Below are 22743 nucleotides of genomic sequence, written 5' to 3'. Positions count from 1 at the left end.
TCCAAGTCAGTGGACCTGGTAGGATGCTCTAGTTAACTTGTATCTCTCTCTCTTTTTCCCTGGGTTGTTCCTTTTCTTTCCCCTTTGTAGATACAGCCATTATTGACCTTTTTGTGTGTGCCTGCAGTATAATTGAATCTTAAGCGCACAGGTAAGGACCCACAGACAGGCAACCCAGTTCATATTGTGTTGCCCTGTAACAACAATACCATCTCTTCCATTAAGTTTGGTAGCATTCACCATATTCATCTCGGCCCATAGAATTCTATATTAAAGGTCGATTTTCAAAATGGATACAGGATTGTATGCGTTATCTACCCCTTTTAGAAAAACCATGTCAATTTGCAATTTCAAAGAAGGTGACCATTCCAGCTAAATTATCAAATTTAGGGCATAGATTTATACATTTTATTTACATATTATTAGCTTAAAATCTATAAAGTATATGGTGTAAAAGGTGTGAGGTGTAAAATCTGTCAGGACCATCTCACTTCTGATATTTGTAACTTGTGATCTTTTTTTTCTTATCCTGGTCAGTCTAGCCTGAGATTTGTCAGTAGTTATTATGAGTAAATTATATGCTATTTTAATGTCTAAGAATTAATAAGATACTTGCCTTTGTTGGCCCTTTTATAGATGAGTAAAGTGAGACCTGGAGGTACTAGGAAACTTGCCTACAATATAATGGCCAGATCCAGGATTCAAATCCAAGTCTAGGTGACTCTAAAATCTTTGTCTTTGACCACTCTGATTTATTAATTGATATGTAAAGGGTGACTCAAATTACATAAGACATACACAGGAGTCTCCATTACAATTAGAAATAAATTTTTCATTTTCACTGTTGTACTGTAATAATCTACTGACATGACTTTTGACACAACATGCTTTTTTTCCTTAGGTCTGACAGTAACTGCTGTAAAGGACTCAGGGGAATGGAATTTGGAGGCTGGAGCATTAGTACTTGCAGATGCAGGCCTATGCTGTATCGATGAGTTTAACAGCCTCAAAGAACATGACAGAACCAGTATCCATGAAGCAATGGAGCAACAAACCATCAGTGTTGCTAAGGCTGGGTGAGGGTTTCTTTTCTTTAAAATTAGCTAATATTATGATAATGGGAATACGTGAACCTTATTGAACTATAAGGTCTGTTTGGTCCTCTCTGAGATGATAAATTATCACTCTTCAAGACATTAGTTTTCCCAGGGAAATAAAAATGAGTTGTTGAGAAAGAGAAAGGGAAAAACTGGGACAAATGCTATCAGTCTATTTTAGAAAGAGAGGAAATTAGCAGCATGACATGATAGGCTACAGAATAAATCTTTGGAAGTGTTTTATTAACCACTTCTGCTGCCTTACTTTCTGCTAAGTGTAAGTTAGTATGACCCCTTTGTGTTATTGTAGTTATGTCTTAAGTTATAAAAGAAAGGTTCTTACAGTAAAGTAGTTCACTTGTGGCATAGGTTGAACCATCATATCGTAACTATTAATGAACTACAATATGCACTAGAACAGTGTTTTTCACAATATTTATGGTAAAGGACTAGCCAAGTCACTCTTTTCAATCCATCACAGGATATTATTTTTATAAAATGCAATAAGTTATACATATATATATGTATAACTTATTAAAGATTTATTTATTTGTGCATACAGAACTGGGGTATAGGCCAGAGGCTCAGGGGTGGCGAGAGGCTTCACCAGAAACAGAGTGGGGAGCAGAACAGGCAGATCCACGAAGTACACTGCTGAGGGGAGCAGCGGGCGGGTCAGGAGAGGTCTGCCGCGCCATGTGGTCACCTCCGGGGCAGGCGGGAATCGAACTCATGCGGAAGTGGCTTTAGCTTCTTAGTGCAGTGCTTTAATCCGCCGCGCCACCAGGGAGGGCCCAATAAGTTATATTTTTAATGAAATGTGGGTAATCATACAAAACAGAAATGTAAGTTCTTATTCCATTAAGGATTAAGAAACTGTAAGGCGGGCCCTCCCTGGTAGCACAACGGGTTAAAGCAAGTTCGCTGTGGCGTCTTCTGTGCAAGTTAGATCCCTGCCCTGGAGGTGACCCACATGGCACAAAAGACCTGACTCTCCCGCTGCTCCTCTCAGCAGTGTACTTCGTTGATCTGCCTGTTCTGTTCACAATTCTGTCTCTGGTGAATCCTCTCACTGCCCCTGTACCTCTGGCCAGCACCCCAGTTCAGTATGCATAAATAAATTTTTAAAAAAGAAAGAAACTGTAAGGCATGTTTTCCCTATCCTAAAGAGGAAAATACAGATAACTGGTGTAAGTTTCTTGGAATTTAGTAGAGAGCTGAATTTAGAAGAAAAACAAGGGAAGTCAATTCCTAAGTATAACCAGCCCCTCCAAGAAGAGCTGAGGCACAAACTGTTCACCTTTGATAGCATGAGAGGAAGAGGTAGTTACCATAGAAACAAATAAGAAATAACTAAAAATTTTTAAATTCCCTACAGTCTAAGTATGGAGTAGCATAGTAATTTAGAATAACTGAGAGTGTTAAACACATGGAAATTAATTTTCACTTGCAAGTCCTTCATGAAGGTTCTTCACCAGATGCTCACAGGAAAGACCAGGCACAACAGAAACAGACCCTTCCCAGTCGAGGCTTGCGAGGTGATTTCCACTGGGAAATAAATACAAACCCTGCCTGCTTCATCAGATACATCTCATTCAAAGCAAAATCCTTAAAGCACCCGGGCAGAGCAACAAACCCTCTTATCCTCAGGGCAGGGCAAAAACAAACACACACAACCTTTTTTCCTCAAGAGGAGTTTAGAGAACATTCCTTCCTCCAAGAAGCAAAAACAGAATGTTATTTTAAAGATGTGTGTTGATTTAGGCATATAAGAACTGGGGGGTAGGCCAGAGGTAAGGGAGTATAAGAGGACTTACCAGAGACAGAGTGGGGAGCACAACAGGCAGACCTACTGAAATACACTGCTGAGGGGAGCAGAGGTCTGCTGTGCCATGTGGGTCAGCTCCCTGGCTGGGGATTGAATTCTTGGTACAGTGGCTGGCAGTAGCTTAATGGCACTGTGTCTTTATCCCCTAGGGAGGCCCCATGAGTCAATTTTAACAAAATCCCAATAGGCTTTTACAGAAATTAATAAATTGATTTAAAATTTCATCTGGAAAGTCAGAAGAACAACAATAGTCAAAACAAAAGAGTATTTTTGTCCCAAGATTTCCTATAAAGCTACAGTAATTAAGATGTTGTAGCATCAGTGTTAGGATCAACTTTAACTCAGCAGAAGAAAACAGGTCCAAAAGTAAAGTCAGTTGATTTTCAAGATTGATACCAAGATAATTAAATGGAGGAATCATTTTATTTATAAGATAAATACTTATAACAGCTTTCTTCATGATCACCCATGATTGAAAAGATATTAGTTCCTCTTAGAAGGTGTGCTAAAACCATTTGGCCCTGACTTTGGTTTTGGGGAGACTTTTGATTAGTGTCCCAGTTTCCTTGCTTGTAATTGGTCTGTTCATGGACAGGCAATGTTAAGGGAAATTTCATGATTAAACTCAGCACTTTGGGAGTTTCTCTTTGTCCATTATTTTCTTGGCCATATGTGAACCAGGGTACTCATTCTGCATTCTCCTGGGAGAAGCTTAGGAAACCAAAGGCTGCTGTTATTTTCTACAAATATTTATTTTCATTCTTTCCTATGACTTTTTCTCATGAAAACTTTCAGATACAGTTCAACTGTCATTTAAAGTATACCTTTTCATGGCTTTTGGGATATTGATAGAGTCATGAAATTACCATCACTTTCTAATTCCTGAACATTTTCATCACCCAAGAAAGAAATGCACCTGTTATGGATAACTTTAAGATTACATATATTATAGAGAAAGATCTCAGACCCTCCTCAGAAGCTCCTCTTTGCTGTTAGCAATGCTGATCCTGATTCCAGAAACTATTGCACACATACTCTCAGGAAGGCACTGTCTTGAGCCTCCCCATGCTTCAGCAGTTTTATTTCAAAGGAATTAAGGGAGCAGCAGTTCAGGCCTCTGAACACAGGAAGTAGTTTACAGATATTTACTGGTCAGAGAGAGGATCAGAATAAGCTTATCAGCTTTACCTTGCATTGAGAATAATTTTTTAATCATTTTTAAAATTTATTTATGCATATAAGAACTGGGGTACAGGCCAGAGGTGCTAGGAGGTGAGAGGATTCACCAGAGACAGAGCTGGGAGCAGAATAGGCAGATTGATGAAACACACCCTGAGGAGAGCAGCAGGCAAGATAGGAGAGGTCTGCTGTGCCATGTGGGTTACTCCCTGGCCAGGATTGCACTCAGGTTGCAGTGATTGGTGATAGCTTGAGAGTGCTAGAACTTAACCTCTTGCACCACCGACAGGCCCACTTTTTTTGTTTCATTATTTTATATGTGATTGTCTTTTTATTGTCACTATTGCAGCATGTTTCTGTTCTTAATGAAAATACAAACAGCTTCACTTCAGTGTGAATTCAATGTGCATTCATGAGACTAGGAACTATTTGTTTACATTATTTTTATGACTAACTGGATTCAGAGTTCTAAGCAGTTGCTTTTTTACAAGGCCATTTTGGCATGTAAATTATAAGAGATAGATTGTTCAGATTTTCCCATTGGTAATTTTTTAAAAGGGTGGTTAATTTTCCATGAAAGTGCCTTGTCTTTCTCTTTTTTAATAAATATCTTCCTGTGCCACATGCCACAAGTAAAGATTCTCAGACTTTTTCAGTCTTTAGGGCATGAGGTAATTGCTAGAGCCAACTAGAAATAGATCAGGGATTAACAGTTGTGGCACGTGTTTCCTGATGTCACAGGATTTTGACTGCTGAGAGGAAGACCTGCACTTTAACAAAAAAGGGCCCTCTAGTGAAGTACAGTCAAATTTACAGAGAAAAATTTGACATGATTGCCAGTGAGTATGCTATATTACTTTGAGAGCTTGCTCGTGATTGATTTTAAAATGATCTCTGAAGGTATGTCATGTCCATACCAACCTGCCATTGCTCTGATTGCAACTTCTGCACTCACCTGGTACCTCTGTGCTCCTTTCCTCCCTGTATCCCACCCGTGGTCCTTTCCCAGCCACTAAGCACACGTGGCTTCAGTTTTCCCTCAGTAGCTCCTCAGAAATGTGATGCCAGTCAACCCTTATGTTTCCTTCTCCCGTCTCCATTTCTCTGTTATTTAAAAACAACAACACACAAGGTTTTTGCTTCAACCGTTCACCACTCTCCAAAGTCACCTTTCTTCCCTCCACAAATATGTATCTCTTCATTTAAAGAAATCCAGAGGTTATAAGGGTTTAGCTCAAAAGCTACTTTCTAATTTTTTGGGTTTTTTGTTTTTGTTTTTGTTTTTTGGTCATTTCTTTCAATCCACATAGATAAATTTATATCATCTTGTTCTCCTCTACTTCTCCTGAGAATTTTATATTTCTAGAACTTACTGTATTCTGCCTTATCCCCCCACTAGAGTTAGTTAAATTTTGTATACCTCCTAGCTACAAGCAGAAGGGAGTCCTCACAGTGGGGACATAAGAAGTGTTTCTTGAACTTGAAGAAAAGTACTTTTTTTCCCAGGATAGACTAGTGTAAATGCACTTTGTTTGAACTTGGTGTCTGTGATACTGACTTGTATCATTCTATATTCACTTTCACACAAGCAGCCTTTGTTTATTCACAAATTTAATCTTTTCATTTGACTCCCAAAGGTCAGTGACTTTTACCTTCTATTTTGGCAGCCTTGTGTGCAAGCTAAACACAAGGACCACCATCCTCGCAGCAACTAATCCCAAAGGCCAGTATGACCCCCATGAGTCTGTGTCGGTGAACATCGCCCTTGGCAGCCCACTCTTAAGCCGATTTGACCTAATTCTGGTTTTGCTTGACACCAAGAACGAAGACTGGGATCACATCATTTCCTCCTTTATCTTAGAAAATAAAGGTATGTGGACACAGACTGCACTCAAATGAAGTTCTCTTTGAGGGACATACCTTCAGTGTACAAGGTGCGCTTTCCTAACAGGCATTATAAAGAGTCTTAGAGAAAGAACAATGAGAGAAGCCACTGCTTGATAACCTCAGACTGATGAGCAGAAGGAAGCAGCCTTTCTCTGCCTGTCCTAATGAGATTGTGGTTGTACATGTCCTTTGTGTTGAAAGGGAACTACCTTATGATATACAGTTACCATGTACCTCTTCTATGCCAAGAAAACTGGACAGAATTATGGAACAAATCCCTAAATGTGGCCTCTCTTTCAATAAGATTTCCACAATCACTGCTTATTATTGTCACGGAGACCAGAATTATTCTGAATAATTTTAACACTTAAGTGCCATAGAACTATATCCCATAAAGAGACAAATCTTGTATTTCGATGGCCATAAAAATGTGACGGCTTTCTTTAATAAGTCCTAGGGATATAATATACAGTACGGTGACGACTTAATATAATTGTGTACTTGAAAGTTGCTTACAGAGTAGAGCTTAAAAGTTCTCATCACAAGAAAAATTGCAAACTGTGTAGTAATGGATGTTAACAAAACTTACCATGGTGATAGTTTCACTGTATAAATTATATCAAGTATTTAAATTGTACTCCTAAAACTAGTACAGTGTTAAATGTCATTTATATTACAGTTAAAAAGTAATACAACCAAAGTAAATAAATTACTCTGGTGAATCATAACTCTAATTTTCAGAGGCTAAGCTATTGTTTTCTTCAGTGTGAGCATGTTCTCTTAAGAGAAGCTCCAGAAAACTGTTGAAAAATACAGTGTAGGGGTAAGGGTCATTTACCTTTTACTTCAAGCATGTCTTCTGTTGTATAATTTTTAAGAAGTGCATATTATTTTTAATGGAAAATAATTACTTTAATAAAATAATTTAATGCTGGATATTTAGTGGGGTTTGTAGTCATTCCTGACCAATGAGAAGTCCATATATCTTCTCGTGGCTAGGACTAGCCATGTACTTCAGTAAAGCTACAAGTGCACACACAACTGGACCAGGTTTTTCTTGAGTGGGAAAACAAGCACTTACGCTGCATACTGATACCCGAGAATAGTCTGGTAGGTAATGTTTTGTAGGGGTCACTCTTCCAACAAGGAGTCCTGGAAAAAGTCTAATTTGCTAGTTCACCAGGCAAAAATGCCAAGAAATGGCAGGTCTCTTGCCTATTATACAGGAAAAACGAGGGAGATTTAAAAACATATATACACATACTTAATATGAGATGTTTGCCTGTTCTTAGAAACTACTAACTAAACCAACATCTGCTATATACAGGTTACCCAAACAAATCAGAGAAACTCTGGAGCATGGAAAAGATGAAAACCTACTTCTGCCTTATTAGGAATCTGCAGCCCAAGTTATCAGATGTGGGAAATCAAGTTCTTCTTCGCTACTACCAGATGCAAAGGCAGAGTGATTGCCGGAACGCCGCCCGCACCACCATCCGCCTGTTGGAAAGCTTGATCCGATTAGCAGAAGGTTTATTTGATTCAACCAACAATACTTTCACTAGGTGCCCGATACGTGCCATGCATAAGGCTTCAAAGATGAGGAAAATGGAGCAGATGGGGCCCTCCCTTGTGGCACAGTGGGCTAAAACATAGTATGATGAAGCTGTCTTTAGCCACTTCAGCACAAGTTTAAGCCCCAGATCCCCAGTCAGGGAGGTGATCCACATGGCACAGCAGACCTCTCCTGACCTGCCTGCTGCTCCCCTCAGCAATGTACTTCATCAATCTGCCTGTTCTGCTCCCCGCTTTGTCTCTGGTATAGTCTCACTCCCCATACCTCTTGACAGTACCCCAATTCTTATATGAATAAATAAATATGTCTTGAAAAAAAGAAAGAAAAAATCAGGAAAAAGAATCCCTACTCAGAGGTGCTCACAGTCACTTAAAAAGCTAAGACTCTAAGCTATGACACCTCTGCTCCTCGGAGGCTAGATCGTGAGTGGAATATGGTGTCACTAAAAGGAGTCTCTGTGAATCTCAGGACCTCCTATAGCTTAAAACATTATTCTTTTAGACTGTCTTGCTGATGTTAGTCAGTGTTAGTCTATTAGCATTTAGGGAAAGATACTGCCTTATTTGGGATTATTTCCCATGTAGCAACCCACTACTAACATAATAACATTAGTTAATATTGCCATGCCCTATCTGCCCTGTATGTGAGACTTACATGCATGCATAGATCTAATGTGCGTTAGACTCTTTTACATTTAACCCTTGTTTACATTATTCTAAAAAGTTCACACAAATGTTATTGCATAGTAAATGATTTATTCAAAGGCCCATCAAATAAATGTATTTCATTTACTCAAAGATTTGTACTTAATAACAGAGCAAAACATATGTAATTTAGGCTTACGGATTAGTTGTTTTGAAAAACTCACATCAGAGATGAGAAATGAGTTTAAAACTTGTGTATCCCTATAATAGAATGGAAAGTAAAGATTAAAAGTTTTTGACTACCAAATATGCTTCCTTTACTGGAGCCCAGAGTATTTTTATATATAAATGATACAGACTTGCCATGAGCTATGTACATTGAGGCCTGTTATTAGAGAAGCAATCTAAAAGTGAGTTGAAGTAGACTTTTGTGCTTGTTATATTAAACATTATTAGAGGAGGGAGAATCAGGTAGAATACTACATTTACATCTCAAATACTTACTTAAAAATTCCTATCTTCTTAATTTCAAATGCATCTTATTTCCTTAGCTCATGCTCGCCTGATGTTTCGTGACACGGTGACTCTGGAAGATGCTATCACAGTAGTGTCAGTAATGGAATCTTCAATGCAGGTAAGGGGATAGTTTGTACCTAATATTTGATTCCTAGCTCCAAGCATTAAAGGAAAGCAATTTATAGTATAACAGGAGTTATAAAAATTGTTATGGTCTAGGTCTACTAATTCATGGGGAAATAGTCAAAACCATTTAAAAGAAAGTGGGAAACTAGAAATCTGACTGTGGTAAAACCAATGTTCCATCAAAAAAAATTAAATAAAATGAATGAGTGAGGAAAAATTGTCATGGAAACAGTCTATCAGTAGCATTGTTTTTGCTGCAGTGTCAGTATAAAGTAGTGCAGATAGTTGTGCATCTCAGTCATTTTTCTCCCCAACATACCTGAAGTGTGCTCATGGTCCCTCACAACATAGCTGCTTAGAGTAGTGCTTCGCCAAGAACTGCGGGAGAGAACTACTTGAACTTAAAAAAGGCTCCCAGGTGATTGTGATCCCCAAGATGGGCGTGTGGAGGGCATGTCTTTTACCACCTGGGCCCAGTCGTCCCGTAGTGTTGCTTCCTCTATAAACTGCCCTGGTGACTCTTCCTGATACTTTCTATTTTCTACCCCCACAGGGAGGCGCGCTGCTAGGTGGCGTGAATGCACTTCACACTTCCTTTCCAGAAAATCCTCTGGAGCAATACCAAAGACAGTGTGAACTTATTCTGGAAAAGCTGGAGCTGACCAACCTCTTGAATGAAGAGCTAGCAAGACTTGAAAGGCAAGAAAAGAAAGCCATGATAGAAATGGAAAAATCTTGGTTGGCATTTTGTAAGATGAAGGAATTATAAATTAAGTGTGAAATCTATTTTTAATATCTATTAGGGGTTATTTCTGTTACCTACTGCTGTATAATCAGCTATCCCCAAACTCAGTGGCTTAAAAAAAAAATCCCAATCTTTTTTTTTTTTTTAGATTTATTTACTTATGCTTACAGAGGTGGGGTGAGAGAGGATTTACCAAAGACAGAATGGGAAGCAGAACAGGCAGATATACTGAAATGCACTGCTGAGGGGAGTAGTGTGTGGGTCAGGAGAGGTTTGCCATGCCATGTGGGTCAGTTCCCTGTCTGGGAATTGAACTTGTGCTGCACTTGTGACAATAGCTTCATAGTTCAGTGCTTTAACTGGTTGCGACACTAGGAAAGGCCCCCAACCATTTTAGTACTGATTTTTCTGAGAGCCAGAAGTTAAGGAGGGTTCAGTGGAGGTGATTCTTCACAGTATCAGCAAATCACCTATACATTTGCAACTGAAATTGGCATATCCAAGATGCCTTCTGTCCCATGTGTACACCTTCTCTTGGGAAGCATAAATGGTTGGGGGCTGGCAGGGTTCTCTCTACCATATGCTGGTCAGAATTCTGACAAACTAGACTAGGGCTCTAATAGAACAACATTGGAAACTTCCAGGCTTCTTATGGGCTGGGCCTGGAATTGGCACAAATCACTTCTGTTACAGTATATAGGTCACAGCTAGTCACAAGGTCAGCCCACATGTGAGAGAAAGGGAAATAGGTACTGCTTCTTTATGAGACAAATGGCATAGACATACAGGGTGGAGGGATTGAGAGTGACCATCTTTGGAGACCATCTTCCACAATTGCATTTCCTTCTGGCTTGGGTAAGCTTCACCAAGAACATTTCTCTGGTCCTTTACTATATTTTAATAAGTTATATAAATGTACACTGTAATTTTTACTGTAACATAGTACAGTAAATTTATGCCACTGAGTTCTGATTGCATGAGATGCACTGCAGTAGGCTACTACAGTTCACACCCAAGATACATAGTTGTTATGGATTCAAGAATTCTTTAGTACTACGATCACTTCTTCCTTTTCTCTCTCTTTTACTCAATATAAGGAACAGAGCGATGCTATTCAGAGAGGTGATTGGGATTTATGCTAAGAAAAAAGAAGTTGGTTCAGGGATAGTGATCTATCGCAGGCCAGACCCAGATATAAAATATTGTCATAATTGGTTTTAGCTTTTTCTTCACTAGAAGCACATGCACAAGAGTGTTTACATAAAGAATTTTAGTGTCCATTACTATTTTAATTTCACTCCATTTCAAAGTTTTCTTCCAAGTGTAATAAATATTTTCTCACTAGTCTCTCTATTAGCCTGGTAAAAGAAAGCCACAGTAAAAGACAGAGGCCCAGACCTGTTTCAGATTACCTGAATTGCTAGTTACTGAGGAAGCTATTGAACTAGAGAGAGTGGTGCTGACTTTGACCTGGGCGGCCCTTCTGTCTCATTAGCAGCAGCTCTGACCCTCCCTCCAATATGATTATTTTCTTCCCTCTGTTCCGAGGTTCGTAACTTTCAAAAATGTACATGTTTAATGGACTAAAGTCCCAGTGAGAATGATGTATTTTATCTTGAAAAAAAATTATTTTTGTCCTACAGGGTAATAACTCAGGAATGGAAGAGCAGTGTTTCAAAACCTTTCTAATGACTTGTTTTGGTTAATGTCATTGGAAATGTGACATTAAAATGTAAAAAGAGAAGGAAAGGGTCATATGCATTGGTCAGAGCATGGATTCTTAAGGAACTCTGCCTCAATTTTGATATTTGCATGCTCACTAAATGTAAGAGTTTCTTGAAATTTATACTTTGAGTCTGTACCTATGAAACAGGAGTCAAAAATGGCAAGTTTATCCATTGGGGTGTCTTCTTGATTAGTGTGTATGGCTTAATAACTGACCTGAACCTAGTTAGTGTTGATCTCAACCTGGAGTCCAGTGAAGGAATCATGTATGGAGGTACAATGACTGCAAGAAGAATTTGAGGACCACACTGGGATTGTTGACTATTGGATAAAACCTTGGAATTTTCTTTCCACATTTCTCTCATATCCAGACTTTTTTCCTGGCTGCCTTCTCTTTCTGTTCTATAAAAGTTGAGCTCAACCTTCCTAGGGAAGTATGAGGATTGGCTTAGTCCTGCTGCTACTCAGGTGCCAGACCACAGTAAACTTACACTCTTTATAAAGTAACTCCCCTTTCTTTTGGTCTCCTGGCTTTTTAATGATCCAGAGCATAGTGTTAAGATCAAAGCAGTTTCTTTGTTCCTTTTATAGTTTGATCCAACCAGCCCTTTCCAGACCTGCTCTGGGTTGAACCAGGCTTTTGAGGAAACTATTCAAAATTTTGACATATTGAACCATAAATTGACATATGCTGGATACAGGGAAGGGAGCAATGTAAAGCTCAGCATTCACATTATGTGACAGGAAAATAACAGTTGCACTTAACAAGGTCAAATTCCCTCCTCAGTGGAAAGAAGAAAAACAGAATAGTCAATGATCTGAAAGATAGGATTCTGCTGTAAGTTGTTCTTCCTGGTGTTTCTTTGCTAATGTAAGACCTTGTTCCAGTGCTGACCCTCACAGCAACAAAGCCAGGGACTCCAGATGGATGTGAGTTACCTTCAAGACATAATCTACAGTAGCTAAGCTTACTAACTGAGAAAGCCCCAGTAGCATGTGAGTTTTTACCCGATAGGAGAGTGTACTCTGTCCCTTAAGGAGATCGCATAGTAATAATAAAGCCATACTAACAAAAATAAAACTATACTAATATAACTATCAGTATTTTTAATCACACTTTCTTCCAGGAAATACTTCACTAACAATAGTTTGCCTCAAATGATGGCCATTTTACCCACCTACAAAGAGAGGCAAAGATGCTGTCTTTTAAGAAGGTGGAATAAAGCTGCAGAAATTTTAGGTAGTGGAGAATTTAATTCACAAAGACTGAAAAAGATTGAAATAATAGACTTACATTGTCCAACTGCCTTAAAGAATAGGGACGTTGTCATAGAGCTTTAACAGTTATGAGTAACTGACTTTAGTTTCTAGGTAGCAGTAACTCTGAAAGCTGTTTATTTATTTGTGACTACAGTGACTGAATTTGCTGTTTTGATCTTTCCAAATCTTCTTAATAGTCTTAAATTTTTTTTTTCATTTTCCCCTAATTATAAGAAATATATGTGTTCTAAAGGGTATCCTGAGTAGTAATTGCAATAAATTAGTAAGACCAAGAAATGATAATCTTATTGCTCAGAGAGATCTACATTAAAATTTCAATTTACTTAAATATGTTCAAATTTAAAACTCATTTAATACATTTGTACCCCGTTCCTATTATTACACATGTTTTAGAATAATTTACTTATCTGCTTTCTGATATACTTCCTTTTCAGGTTTGGTAAAGGGTCTAAATCTGAAAGGAAGCAATATGGAAGTGGGGTCATATTGCCCCTTATATTGAAAGGCATTTATAGGTTGTTATTAAGACCTTTACTAATTATTTCAGTTTCTTATATGCTCAAGACTTAAAATGAACATCACTGATCAGATCCTTCATTCTGGGAAGGCCAATATGTTTCAACTCAATAAAAAGTTGCTATTCAGAACACATGTTGAAATGTTGCTGAACTTTGCAGGAAAGTGTCACAGTTGCCTGGAGGTTGGGTGAGGGGCTTCCAGGGCACCAGGGGATGGTGGCCATGACTCTGAATGCAGAGAGGAAGGGCAGAGGGAGCTCCCAGTACAGCCACTAAGAATCTGCCTTTTTAACCCTTGAGGAAGGTGACTTTTTACATGTTCCAAGAGTTACTACTTTAGTTCGTCAAAAAGCTGTGAGGATCATCATCTCTGGTCTTTCACTTTGGTAAGAAGGCAAATTGGCAGCTAAACTACCAGAACTACTTTATTGATTAGCACTTAACTACTGTGCAAAGAGCTACAAATCTGTCTTGTAGTTGAACATTTAACATGGAAGATAAGACTGCGTATTTTACCCTGACTTATAACAATGTTAAATGAATTAAATGAACTTCCAATGAGATCTAAAAATGTAGACCAACCTGCTATTTTTGTTTATTTTACTACAGTTTTAGGTTAAATTACAAAGATTGTCAGAGCACTTAAATTCTATGCTGATGAAAAAAGGATAATTTCTTCTTTCTGCTGTGTAAAAGACCATATTTGGTATTAACTTGGATTTATGTTGAACTAAAACCTCTAGGTGACATCTCAAGAGACTAAGGAGATATAAGGGCTAAAGCAAATTCTGCTCCCTTCAATGCATGTTCTCTTAATCTCTGTTACAGGTTACAGAATCAGAGTGTGTACCCATCCCAACCATGGGCCAGGGAGGAAGAATCTACTCCAGGATTCTCGAGAAGTGATCCAGAGGGAGAATATAATTTCAAAACTTCAACGCAAAAAGAAATGAATTGCAACATACATACCTCTCCCACCGGAGGCAGTCCTAAGGGGAGCCCCCTAGTCAATCCCCCATCCCATCTGGGGCCTAATATACCAAGTGGGAAACATTCAGCTGAGCACAAAAATAGAGATGACAGTTTGGACTGGTTTGACTCCATGGCAACTCATCAGATGAAACCTAACAACACTGTTCCTGTGTCTCCCAGTCCCAAAACAACTGGGGGAAAAATGGCTTTGAAAATCTCCAGCAACAAATCTCAGGGTAAGGAAGAGAGTAAGCCAGGCCAAAAGAAACATTTGGAAATTGGACAGATTCCAGCACCTGGAGAGATAGAGACTCCTTTGAGGTCAGATAATATTGAGGGTAAGAAGGCCAAAACGGCAGCAATTGTTACGGAAGCATCTGCTGATGAACCAGACTCACTGCTGACTCATCATGTCCCCAGAAAACTGCACAAATTGCGCAAGGGGCGGGCCCAGGAGCTGTGCAGAAAATCCACCAGGGCGCCTGTGCACACCCGCCCCTCTCCTCAGTCTATTCCTTTACAAAACCCAGACAACACATTGGGGTCTCCCAAAAGGAAGAGACATAAACCCTTCACTCAGGTGGAAGAGCATGAGTGTGTTGATAGTCCAGTTCTTCCTGTGGCCAAACTGGCCAAGTTTACTTTCAAAAAGAAGTCCAAACTGATCCACTCCCCTGAAGACTCTAGTAATGTGACTCCTGGTGCAACTGGAATAGTAGTTCAGAGTCCTAAGATTTCCCGACATAGAACAGGAAAAGAAGCAGCTCTGCCTAAGAAGGATCCAGAAAAATTGACCCCCATCTCAGGAAATAGAAGCTCAGATCAGTCGCAGCGGAAGACAAAGGAGGCATCACGGCAAACACCAGAGAAAGATGGACCAAGAGAGAAGAGGGAATGTGCCCCTGAAAAGAGAATTATTCTGCCTGGTTTAGAGCTTGGCAGCAAGACTGGGCATTTTCATCTTACTTGTGAAAGAGACAGGAAAGAAGAGGTTTCATGCAATAATAAAGGCAGTAAGGTTCATGCTGGCACATTAGCCAAATTGGCAAACTTCTCTTTTACTTCTTCCTCTGAATCCAAATCAGAATCCCCTCCTCCTCCTGAAAGTAAGAACTGGGGTACAGGAGGCCCTAACCCTTCTTCTACAATCACGGCTTCAGTGCATGGCAGTAAAAGGAAAACTTTTCAGCTGGAGGGGTTCACTGAGAAATCGATTCTTTCAAAAAACCTTCTCTTCACTTTAACAGAACTAGATGAAGAAGCATTAGACTTTGATTGGGATGAAGAAATGAGAAAAAAACCTTAATCATGAAAAGCTTTGTGGTCGAATTTCAACTTTCCAACTCAATGGAGCACCTTCTCAATGTCAACATGGTATCAGTAAATGGACAGAACGATTGGATGTATTAAGTGAGCACCGTTCTGAATGCTGGCTTCCTCAAGTTTTACAACCCAGGTTTAGCTTGTCACTTAAAATGTGCAATCAGTTTAGGTCGGTGTGATAACAGCACTTGAATCAACTTATTTGACATTGTGCTTAATTTTGCAAATGGGGTACATGTATTCCCAATGATGTCCCTATTTCAGTTTGATTTGTATTTAAGGTGAAGGATCTTCCCTAGACCCAATCTCTTTTTCACTCCATAGAAATGCAGATAGATAGTGCTCATAACACTAACAAGGCAAATGAACTATTTTTTTTTCCCCACCCAAGATTCACTGAGTATGTTGAATATTATTGTGATTGTCAAAATCATGTGAACTTTCAAATAGTTTTTAAAAACGGATTCCCATGACTAATGCTTTTCTTTCCTTGAGAGACATCTTCACAATTCCATGTATTCCTAAAGATCTGGCAACTGGTCACATAGTAGCTTTCTGAAGGACTGACTTTTTGGGTTTTCCTTTCTTTCTTAATCCAACATGGTGTACTTCAGATTCTTTTATTTCTTAGGGACCTACCTTCAAACAGAATTTAAGCCCTGTGGTTGTGAAGAGAGAGACTGTATAGTAACTCCAATCATAACATACCCAGGAGGTTCATACAGAAATGTGACCTTACTAAATTATGACTCATTTGTCTTAAAACCAAACAAATGAATTGTTATGATTCATTTGTCTTTAAAACCAAGTAAATGACTGTATTTAGTAGGAATAGACAATTCAAATTTTGTTTTAAGTGTTTTTAAAATTATTTTTTCCTTTGTGTTCTAGCAAGGTTTGTTAGAAGTCCTTGAATATAGCCTTTCTCTTCTAAAGCATAAATTTGAGAAATAACAATTAATTGATTATTTAACTCTCTGAGGGAATTTTTGAACAAAAATACTCAAAATTATATATACTTTAATATTCACTTCATTAAATTTAATACACACAAAAAATAGGAATCCAGATTTTTCTTAAGCACTTAAATATTATAAAATTGAATTTTCTGAAAAATGTTACTATGAGTTCAAATTTAGTATGGATGAGACTTTTGAAATCTTCATCACCTTAAACAACTAATAAAAAATATTCATAAGCAATGATTGTAAAACATTATTGCACATTCATGTAAACCAATTCTTAAAAGTCAAGACTATGATTTAAGCATGTCTAAATTACTTCTGTACTTAACTCCCTGATGCAGTGTGAATTTGTGACTTGAAATATTCCTGCCTGTCCATACTAGCATTCCCTGGGTTCCACGATTCTTACTAAATATAAAGAAAAGGGAAGAATCTAGCTCATGTAACATTGAGCCTGGTTTGGATAGTATGATTGTACAGAATAGGGTAATTCAAACCTGAGCACAGCACTAAAGCTGTCTTTTCTCATGGTAAACTAATCTTCTTTCATAGAATTCTGTCTTTGAAAGTCAGTATTTTTGTAGTAACATTGTAAAAACTTGGCATAGCTGGCAGTAGTAGTATGATCTAGCTTCATCATTTAAGATGGTTGCATGCCTTATTGGAAATACTGATTTTGGAGCTTCCATTTCTTAGTAATGAGAGATTACTGCTATTTGTGGTTAACTAGTATCTCTGGGATACTGAATAATTCATATTTTAAAATATAGAGTTGAATTGTCTCTTCCTTAGTTATTATGTATGACCATCTGTGCCACCTTCTAGCTGGTCTTAATTTGTAGTCGCTGTACATCCATTGTTTTTGTGAGCAAATCCACTCTGTTTCTTATTTTAGTATCCTCTGTGGGGATCATTTGGTCAACTTTGCAAGTTCCATGTGTTTATTCTTCTGTGCTAACCCAGACAGAAATTAACATATATGCAAATATTAGATCATGACTAGAAGAAGTAAAATTCTCAATATAAACAATGCCCTTATTGAGCCTACTGTGATGCTCAAAACCTTTGGGCTTTTATATTGGTGACTAAGAAGTGAATTTATATTGATGCTGCCAGTGTCCTTTGAACTGACATTTCTAATTATCCATGCTATGTGCAAACATTAGGATGTCCAAAATCCCTCTTGACGTTTTTCCTGCACCCAGTCACAAAGTCACCTATCTGATACCGATTCCTTTAAACATTTCCTTTGGAGGACAGTGGTATTAGAGACCAAACTTGGGGTCTCAGAGGTGTATGGGTGAGTCAGCAGTGGGCAGAAGTACTACCACTGCTGTTGGGTCCCCTGTGCTAACTCAGAATTGATGAACGTTTAGTGTCCTGAGGTCACATTTTATTCTGCTGCATCCTACTTCTCTGACACTATGTGATTTCATGACAATTAAGACTTTCTTTCATGTGGTCTTTAGTATGTGTGCCAAGAAAGCACATAGGTAGCTTGGAAAAAAATACATTTCAAAAATCATATCTCTACTTAATAAAGGAAAGTGTAAAAATTGCCTTTAATTCTGAATGTTTTTATTTCAGACCAACGGACTCCTTGAATATATTGTAATAATGTAAAACTACTTGAGATACAATGAAAGCTACCCTCTTACTTGTAAGAAGACTAAGCCAGAATTATAATCATATAAAGGAATTAAAGTATATATGATATTCAAAATTTCACATAGGGATTTTGTTGACATTTTGGGTTTTTTTTTTTTTTTTTAGAAATAATAGGCAAAACAAGCATATTTGCTGCCATCTTTGACTTAATTCAGCCAAACTTTAAAATTTTTCTAAAGGTATACTAAAAATTTAATAATAGGGATTTATTCTTCAGTGATAAGTTTTCATTCTGACAACCTTACATGCTCTTTATGAGTTTATCATACTCTATTTCTGTGCTCTCCCCAAGTGCTAAGCCTCTTGCCTAACTAGTTGGAGTAAATGGAAAACCAATTCTAGAGAAAATCTTAGATCATTCACAAGGAAGAGCCTTAGCACTTGGTAGTTCAGAACTATAACACCCTGAACATCTAGATCAGAACGTCTAATTGCCCAAAGCCATGTTATCAGGGAACCTCTTTCCAACCTGGCAAGCCCAATAGGGAAGGCAACACTATTCCTTAGTGTTCAAAACACATCTCTATCTGCTATCTATCCATCTTCTCTATCCACATTGTTAACACTTTAGAGGGAGAAGAAGGCTCCTGGCTCATATTAGCACTCCCTGCAGTTGGGGGTTTGCTGGCTGTGTCCCACCTTACACATGGCCCCACCCCAGCAAGACCTGCACACGTTCTCTCCCTGTCGGCACAAAGGAAGCGGTGGTTACTTCTCCCTGTACAGTGGTCCCATCAATCCCGCTGTCTTTCCTTCTACTTAAAGTCTTAAGAATGCATCTAAAGGTAATACTGGTGAAAATGAACAGGACAGAAATGTTAAATTAGGCTTAACTAAATTGTTAGTGTGGCTATGTAAATACTCCAGTGCAACATGTAGTCCAAGAATGAAATATGCTGGACCTGATCTCACCAAGAATTAGGCTATAAATTTTTTATCTTGTGAATACCTTTTCAGGCCTCTCATCTTTACGTGTGACTGGAATCTTAATGTTACAGCCAAGCAAGGAGGAGTTTAACAACCCCAAAGCAAGCATTTTATCAAGTGCATATATATATGTGGGGATCAATCTCATTTAACTTGGGATCTCATAATAAGCAAGGCCAGTGTCGAAAAGCAGCTTATTTCAAATCTGACTTCCAGAGCTCACTGATAAGTGAGACTAGATAGTATACAGAGCAGGCTGACTGGGTTTTAGAACCAAATGATCTCTAGCCAACTTTGTGACCTCACTGTCATCAATGATCTCATCCATAAAGGCAAGGATCAGATGATTCTGAGGTATTACTGAGTGAGTAGAAAGGAAAACCTCAGAGCCTCGCAGCGATTAAAGTAGGTTTACTCTAAGACAAAGCAGGGAGTCTTAAGAATAAACAGGAAACAAAAATCTTACCAGTCTAACATGACCCTGGTGCTCTCTCACCATCCTGGGTCCACATGGTTCCTCACTGCTCCTTCCCTTGGTGAGTGGGAATTGGCTGCCCCTCTGCAAACCCTGCACTGCTCACTAAAAGCTTCTGACACTTGAAGTTTTTGCAATGCTTTGGAACCTGGCTGCAACTGTGCCTTTCTCACTTTTCCAGAGGATACACCCTCCTTTATCTTACTCTTTCAGACTGATCACCTTGGTTTAGAGGAAATGGGGAGTGAGGAGCTAAGGGGTCTTCTGGTACTAATATAGCACCCAGAGAGTGGGGGGAGACAGTCTCCAAGAGCAAGGGTGGAAGGCAGTGATTGAACAATCCACACTTTTGCTTTAATAGTGACAGGTCTTATCATTCTGGAAACCAACACTTAACTTTCTGTCACAATCAACCATGATGCGAGAGCAGGCCTCTGAAAGCACTTTGGATCATCTCTGTCAAGGAAGCACTATACATCCTGACCTGAGGCAGTTAGTTTTTTTTTTTTTTTTTTTCAAGGATTACAAACCACTTTCAGGGTGTTAAATGTGAGGTTCATGTTATAGACCACTGAGGGAGCTGTTTTTTGTGTTCCTGGTTATCAAGCTTCCAGTTTCCTGTGCACAAATGGCTCATAGTAACTTCAGGGTTGCTCTTAGAAATACTTAGATGACAAAGTAGATGCAAGCAGAGGATGGGTATTGTTACTCTGAAATACACCTTAGGAATAATCTGTGGAGACAGATTTCCATTCTTCCAGCTTTTATAACTGCCAACAAAGAAGTGGGGAAATATCTATATGTTTGAGACCCACTTAATCCTAATTAATATAGAATTACAGATAGCTCAGGGTAATTTAAATTGAGGAGTCATTCAATATTGCCCTTTAATGATCTTATTGTTGGGGGATTAAAGTGCTTTTTAAAATAGGGCATCTAAAACTGTCCTAAGGGATCTCACCTCTCAAAGACCTTGGATTTGCTACCTTTCAGGGAAATCAGTGTAGACAAGGATTGACACTCTTGCCTGGGCCACTGTAAATCCCTGGAGTGCCTGACTCTCTTTTTTGTAGACCTTGCGTCCGAGAATGAGTGAACGTGGAAATTAAGTATCTGTAGAACACCAGCTCTCCTTGAATGGAAGGCATCAGTCAGACTATGTCCAGTTCTTCTTCCCAATAGCAATATGTTTACAGATGGCTACAACAGCAGTGAAATTTTTATAATGACTAGATAAATGCCTATTAGAATAACCCCTCCAACCACCCAAAATGTTAAGCTGTACTGGCTACAAAGAAACTTCAAACAAATTCTCAGCAACAAAAATTTTTATAAATTTATTTCTCAGTCCCTATCCCAATGAAAGTTCACTACAACATATCAGTATTATCAACCATTATAATATTTATGCTTAAAGTTTTCAAAATACATTTACTACACAAAAAACATTTGGTTTTTTACAACCAGTAACATATTTTAGGTTATACTCCATTTTATAAATGAGGGGAAAGTGCAAACATTTTAGTGAATTTCTAAAATGTTATTTTTCATATTTTTATATAAAACATTTAAATGTCTTTAATATACTTCAAGTGAAAGACTAGATTTTAGAATACCTACCTCCCAATTTCTTCCCTTATTGCTTCATTTAAAAGAATATTTGTTGAAATAAAATAAAATAAAATAGGCCCTCCCTGGTGGCGCAGCGGGTTAAAGCACAGCACTGAGAAGCTAAAGCCACTTCCACATGAGTTCGATCCCCGCCTGCCCCGGAGGAGACCACATGGCGTGGCAGACCTGTCCTGACCCGCCCGCTGCTCCCCTCAGCAGTGTACTTTGTTGATCTGCCTGTTCTGCTCCCCACTCTGTCTTTGGTGAAGCCTCTCACCACCCCTGAGCCTCTGGCCTGTACCCCAGCTCTGTATGTAAAAATAAATAAAATCTTTAAAAAAAAATAAAAAATAAATAAAATAAAATAAAATAAAATAAAGAATATTTGTTGGTAAAGGACAAAAGTTGAATATTTATATAGTTTATATAGATTGCTTACTCTGCTAGTTACTCTAAGGATTTTAATAACTTTAACACCTATAATATTAAATAATTTAATCCTCTCAACAATTTGTACTATGCATAGTATTGTCTCTTTTGCATATTAGGTTAATTGTACCTTAGAGATACTAAATAACAACCCAAGTTGCATGACTAATTATGTTATTGTGCTACCGAGGGATATACAGAGACCCCAAACTGTTTAGAGTGCGTGCTCAAAATGTGATTTGGCCAACTATTTGCACAAAGGCAAAAGAATCAGACTTTTAGTGTGATAGATTTATAATAGAATTGGTGTGCATGTGCATACAGAGAAAGAAGAATTTCAAATAATAGTTTATCAATAAAACTCCCCAAATTAATTATTCTCTTCTGGGCAAATGCCCAGCCAAAAGGTGTTGGCCTGAGGCAGGGCTGTGGAGGCCCCTAAAGCTTGCCACAAGTCTAATATACTCTGACAAGGAACCACAAGAAAGAGGTTAGGTAAGTCCTAGAGAGCTAGGACAAAGGAGAGGCTCAAAGTTCACATACTACAGCAAAGTAAAGGCTCCACTGTCTATGCCAAGGAGCAGACCCCCATATGTCTCTCACCCATATGTCGCCTTTGCAAGGCTCACTTCTAGGACTCTCTCCATGTCTCTCCTCCCACGTCTCTTTCCATGTGTCACCTCCCGCAGTACCAGTGTGCAAGTTGTAGTTGCAAAAGCAAGAATGCAAGAGTATGCATGTGTTTGGTGATAAGCCAAGCATGGCTGCCTACACCTGCCCTGGTCCCCAGCAGGGAAATCAGGCTCAGGACGTCATAGCATGCTGGGAGTGTAATTCTAGGCATCTGTGGTCTCTTCAGCATGAGATGGGAGTGGAGTTTATAAAAACATCAGGGAGAGTTTTCCTCTAGCAGTGACGGACTACCTAAGCCAATCCAGAAAGGGAAAGGGAAAGTTGTGATATACAAGATGCTTTTCACTGGGCCTCCCTGGAGGCACAGGGATTAAGGTCACAGCACTATCAAGCTGTCTGCAGCTACTGAGACAGGAGTTAAATCCCTGGCCAGGTAGCTGACACACATGGCACAATAGACTCTCCTACTTCACCCACTGCTCCCCTCAGCAGTGTATGTCAGTAGATCTGCCTGTTCTGCTCCCTACTCTGTCTCTGGTGAATTCTCTCACCTCCTGCACCACTGGCCTATACCCCAGTTCTTGTATCCTAAGTAAATAAAAGGAAAAATGTGTCTTA

General features: G+C 38.8%; 1 protein-coding gene across 1 annotated transcript in view; it reads left to right on the top strand.

Moving 5' to 3' along the window:
* MCM9 (minichromosome maintenance complex component 9) overlaps positions 1-16453 on the top strand; it is a 58041-nt gene extending 41588 nt beyond the window's left edge. The window contains exons 8-13 of the mRNA XM_004673813.2: positions 902-1076; positions 5772-5974; positions 7319-7522; positions 8763-8845; positions 9407-9552; positions 13951-16453. Of these exons, the coding sequence (XP_004673870.2) occupies positions 902-1076; positions 5772-5974; positions 7319-7522; positions 8763-8845; positions 9407-9552; positions 13951-15400 (2261 nt within the window). The 3' untranslated portion in view covers positions 15401-16453. The remainder of the gene's footprint in view (positions 1-901; positions 1077-5771; positions 5975-7318; positions 7523-8762; positions 8846-9406; positions 9553-13950) is intronic.
* The last annotated feature ends 6290 nt before the right edge of the window (positions 16454-22743 follow it).

This window comes from Condylura cristata, unplaced genomic scaffold, assembly GCF_000260355.1.
Source record: "Condylura cristata isolate star-nosed mole 26May11 unplaced genomic scaffold, ConCri1.0 scaffold00001, whole genome shotgun sequence".
NCBI classification, from domain to species: Eukaryota; Metazoa; Chordata; class Mammalia; order Eulipotyphla; family Talpidae; genus Condylura; species Condylura cristata.
This window is presented reverse-complemented; position numbering and strand designations above follow the sequence as displayed.